This window comes from Dendronephthya gigantea, unplaced genomic scaffold (genome assembly GCF_004324835.1).
Source record: "Dendronephthya gigantea isolate DGI-Jeju-01 unplaced genomic scaffold, DenGig_1.0 000085F, whole genome shotgun sequence".
Taxonomy (NCBI): domain Eukaryota; kingdom Metazoa; phylum Cnidaria; class Anthozoa; order Malacalcyonacea; family Nephtheidae; genus Dendronephthya; species Dendronephthya gigantea.
The window spans coordinates 820,501-825,956 of NW_021163095.1; the positions used below are offsets into that span (position 1 = coordinate 820,501).

General features: G+C 38.0%; 1 protein-coding gene across 1 annotated transcript; it reads left to right on the forward strand.

Moving 5' to 3' along the window:
• The first annotated feature begins 1,451 nt into the window (after window positions 1-1,451).
• LOC114533084 lies at window positions 1,452-4,751 on the forward strand. The gene is made up of 2 exons (XM_028554668.1): window positions 1,452-1,494; window positions 1,558-4,751. Exons 1-2 carry the CDS (start codon window positions 1,452-1,454, stop codon window positions 4,584-4,586), a joined length of 3,072 nt encoding a protein of 1,023 aa, XP_028410469.1. The 3' UTR covers window positions 4,587-4,751.
• The last annotated feature ends 705 nt before the right edge of the window (window positions 4,752-5,456 follow it).

Consider the following 5,456-nt stretch of genomic DNA (forward strand, 5'->3'; position numbering starts at 1 on the left):
AATTCTTTATGTTTACATTATAAAGACGGCGTGTTTGCAAATCATTCCTGAGTCCCAGTCCCCCCAACCAACGTATTTTCAAAACTATTTAATTATATAAAAAAGGTTGTAAACTTATAAACAAATTTTTCAAGCCCTATTCAAATCCGTAAAGATCCCACAAGTAATTTAGGCAATTTAACGTTGTGTTTCACGTTTCACCTACAGATGATATTGTTCGTTGTATCAACGTTGAAAGTTGTGATTGACGTGCAATCAGGGTGACATTTTCGTCGTATTAACGTTGCATTGCTACGTTGTGACAACGTTGCGACAGTCAACGTCGCTCAGATTGCGATCATGCATACGCCTTTCGTTCGTCTCCGTTGGAAGCTTAATTTACTTTGCGAGAAACAAATCTCCCTTTATTTCTAATATGATCTATTTTATTTTTGTTTGAAATTTTCTTTCCCTTGGAAAAACGTGTCAAGGTCATCAACGTAAGTTAATATTGCCTTATAGTTGGTAATAGGAATGAAAATTTGTGTAAACAATGTGATATAAGCACTGAGCTATATATTAATTCCTGGAGGAAGTGCTCTTCGAATTTCAGTCGCCACCATCTTTTTGAAACAAAAAACATGGCGGACTTCACCTCCTGCGCTGTGCGCACTGAGCTATACACGCTTAAAAACGCTTAGGTTGATGCAAGTTGATATAAACAGGATGGAGCAATGTTGTGCTGCCCACATTGTTCAGAGTTGTTATCAACATTGAACAATATTGTTGAAACTGAATCGGGTGTAACAATATTGTTCAATATTGATAACAACTCTGAAAAATGTGGGCAGCACAACAGCTGGGAAATTTGTTGCGCATGCGCTAGTTGGGCTTGCGTGTACCCCGCGAATATATTTCGCGCGGTACACGGCGGGACCTTTAAATTTATAAACAAAACATGGCAGCCAACTTTTTTTTCGGTGTTTTGTGTACTTTGCTTGTTTTTAATGCTGTCTCTGCGCTCCCGAATAAAAACGGAATTTATTGTGCCGTGTGCGGCAAATGCTGCAAAAAAAACTTAAATTCTATAAGAAGTAGCCCTACGGAAAGCACTCTTTTGGAGAGTTGCTTCGGTATTTCGCCCGACGACGACGGTACCGACACAGGAGTTATATGTTCGACATGTCGAAGAGCTTTGTATATATTCAAAACCACCGGGAAAACGGCTTTTCATGTATGTTTTGTTAAATTTCTAACATAAAGCCAGGTAACATGTCAGTGCAATTTGTTATGGTTTATCATGCTAGTTGTTAAAGTCAAATAAGAAAGATAAAGTGGGAAGACCAAAGAAAGTACAAAAACAAAAAACTGTGCCGACCAGAACAAATAAGAATGACGAATGGACGACAGAAGACACATGTTTCGGTGCTATTCAGAGAGGGGCCAGTGGAGAGGTGATTATGCCAGGAGAAATGTATGAAGATATTCTGGAACAGTTCAACTCACTCTCTGAAAGTATGTCTCTGCCAAAATTTTTACTGTTAATTATTTTTAGTGTACAAATTAACAACAAATAAGCAAGTCAGTGTTTACTTGCAGGGTGTGACCTGAAATTAGAGCTGGAGAGGATAAAAAAGAGCATATATGAAAACTTTGTTCTTGAAAAACAACCAGCAATATATCAGCCTAGCGAATTCATTGAATTCTGTTCTCGGGCAGGTGCTCCAAATGTATTCAATCATATTTTGAAAGCAATATCAGATGACCGTCACTCCCATAGGCGCCAGGAACTGAACCGAGTACGAACAGTGTCCATAATTTACACCATGTGCTACTGTCGGAGCCAAATGTGCAATGTCATGCAAGTAGATCATGCACTCTATTTGAACTCCAACAGGGTGACTCAAGAAGGCATAGATACACAGCATAGGATGGGACATACATGCAGTCGCAAAACTTCCAACATAATTCGCAGTCAACTGTCCCGCAATCATGCTGAAAGTCTGAATAGTTTCTTTGATCAAGCAATCCAAAATGAATGGGTCTTGGTACTGATAATCGACGACTTTACTAAAGTTCACACCTATCGAAGACCATCCACTTCAAAAACTTGCAATCCCATGAGCATGTGTACAATTGTAGTTAAGGCATTCAAGCAGTTAAAGGCAATAAAGGCACCAGCAAATATTTCCAGAATCCATTGTCCAGAAGGTGTTAACATCAAAGCTTGTGTGGATGCCATAACCTCTTCTCAGCAGTTGACAATGCTGGGTAGCAGCTATGCCTCAACTATGCCCAATTGGTTGACCTCATTGTTTTTCACTCCTGATCTTCAAAGACACATTCTCGAAGAGCATGGCTACAGTGATGAGTCTGGAGTTCGATTGATGAGAACAATGGATGATTTGCATCTAATTGACTTTGTAGAGTTACAGTTAAAATCAAAGGATGGTTTTTCGCAAGCATACAAGATAGCTATGCCATCAGGTTTATCAGCTTACTTGAAGAAGTTTATAATCATTCAACCAGGTGATTGGCCATGCCAATTCTATTGTAGACAGCTTGTATATGAATCACTCTCTCATTGTCAAGAACCAACCGATTACCAGGAGCATGAGTCTTCAACCAGCACCGTTGAAATTCCAGCTATAACATCCCTTATTCCAACCATGGGTCCATTGCACATATCATTAAACAGCAGAGAAGACATCTTTGAATCATTTAAACCATTTTTCAACCAAGTTTATAATCATTTGTTTCCAAATAGTAAGATGCCAAAGTCGCCCAAGCCCTGGAAGATAAATCTCATATTAGAAACAGTTTATGGTGGATGGACATTGATTCGAGAACAAGTGGCAACAAAATTTCAATATTCAAAGGACATACAATATGGGGCATTGCTGAATTTGTTGGACAACTATTTACCATTAGTTTTAACAATTTATTCCATCACTTTTAAAAGGAACAACTTTAGTGAATATTATAATGCAATGATCCGGATATGGGTGATGTTCTTATGCCTGAAGCGTCGCCACTATAATAAAGCTCCCCTTGTGTGGCTTTCAAATATCTCACATTGGAAAAGCAAGTTCAGTGCACTTTATGAACAATTTTCTACATGGCCGACAATTTTTGACGAATATCCAGTGGAAAATACCCACAGTATCATCAGAGCCCAAACTCAGCCAACAGACACTGCAGAGAAACTTCAACAAAGAGCAAAAAGTATCTTTCAATCCAAGACCAAACAGGCTAATTTTAGATCTAATTTTACTCCTCCAAAACAATTCAATTACTCACAGCAGCAACTTAAATACTTGATGGTCAAGTGTGCTGAATTTTTGACAAACATTTTTATTGCAGTGAACAATCACATTGGCTGTGCTTCCAGTTTTATCAAAAGAAAAGTAAAATATGTCTACTTACCAGACATTTTTGGACCAGATAAGGTTAAATACACCACTCTTCCTCTTGGCTTCAGCAGCAGTCAGGAACCAAACCAAGATTGCATATGCGACCTTTACTCATGCACCATCAACCATAGTGATGAACCATGGAAACTTTTTCAAGGGTGTTGGCATTCCTTTCATGTAAAATGTCTCAATGGTTCTGATTTCTGTCCAATTTGTCATGGATACCTGCAAGATAAAGTAAAGGAGCTTGGTAATATTGCCAAAGATGCCATTTTAAATCAGAAGATAAACTCAGTGTCACTTGATGTAGATCCTGACAAAGAACCTGATGATGAACCCGATAATATGGAAAGTATGCCATTGGTTAATGTTGACCAACAAGGAATAGACAAATCAATAAAGGAATTGAGTGTCAGAATTGAAAATTTGCAATCAGCGCCAAAGCCTGCTAATCACCATCCACAACAAGCACCAGCAACACCAGTAAAACCTGATGCCACTAAAAATAATCAGCACAACAAGCGAAAACCACTTCATGACATTCAGAATTTAGATCATGTTGTTCAACAACAACAACAACTACAACAACAACAACAAATACCAAAAAGCACTAATAGAATGATTGAATGGTTGTTCCCTGCAAATATCTGCCAAACCCGAGTAGGTGGAAGACCAATGGCAAGTAATGCTTGCACAATTATTGCTTCACTGTGGTGCCGAAAGTTTCTGCTAAAAAAGATTGCCTTCCCATCCAATGAAAGTGACATTAGAGCTCTTACAAACAGCTACAAAGGAACTATTGTAAATGGGAACTTGTTGTATCAGGGTTTGAATCTACCTGCTGACCAACCTAATTTGGAAGTCCGAGATGTTGTGAATAGGATTAAAGATTTACGACTAAACATTCTGCAAGACTTGGGATTCTTTAATGTGAATGAGCTTAAAGAAACATTCGTTCAAATGCTTCAAGAAGGCAAACGACGTGCTGGTGTTTTGATTATGCCACCAGCTAGTTCAGTGGCTATAATCATGGAAAATGGCAACCTAGCTGTGTTTGACAGCCATCAGCATGGTGGACGAGGTAGCCTGGTTCTTGTCTGCAAGCTTGGAGAAATAGATTATCTTTTGAACTATATCGAAAAAACTCAAAAGTTGTGTGGCAGCAACTTTGCCGAACTTGCCACAATTGAGTGACTATAAGGAATAACTTTGCCTGACCCACATACAACCCTTATTCTAAACATTCTAGCATGGCTAGTACCTTTGTTCTGCTGTTCCAAAGAAAACATGGCAGGGTATTCTACTGTACATAATATGGAATTCACTAAGAATTTTACAGTGTTATTGAATAAAAATTTCCTAATTTAACTTTTATGCTAAATAGTATATACTTATATTAATATTATATACTTATAAGATTAAAATAATAAATAACCATTTGCAAGCAGTGGGGAAACGGTTAAACTCTTTGAATGAATCGCGCCTTATACAGGGACCAATCTGGTAAAAGATGTCAATTTCAGCCGTGGAGAATTCGTAGTTCTTTAGGCACTATTCGAACTGTTTACCCAAGACAAGTTATGACAGCGCGCGTTTCAGGCGAAATTACACTTATAGGGGCAATTTATAATTAAAAACAATTATGAAATTTTTCTTTCTACACCTCTAGAGTGTTCAAAAGTACGATTAGAATTTTGGAGATTTCGGCTAATTTTCTTTTAATCTGGTCGAGTAGGGACTTGGCGTAAATACAGAATGGGGCGGAAAAATACAAGGAGATATTTTTAAAATATTTCTTGCTCGAGGGAACGTAACGGGGCTGACTTTTCTGTACAACAATTATTAAATTGGTGCCAAGGAATATAGCAAAAGATGTTCGCAGTTGTTCAAATAGTTTCACGATTTTTTAGCCAAACACACCAGGCAGGAAAAGCACGCAAATACCCAATATATCAAGTACAATCCACGATTTCATTGGGAAGGGCAATTTTCATATCTACAAAGTGCTGTTCATCTTAAACAACAAACGATGTGGATGCCAAATATAGTGCAAAAAGTTTGGAG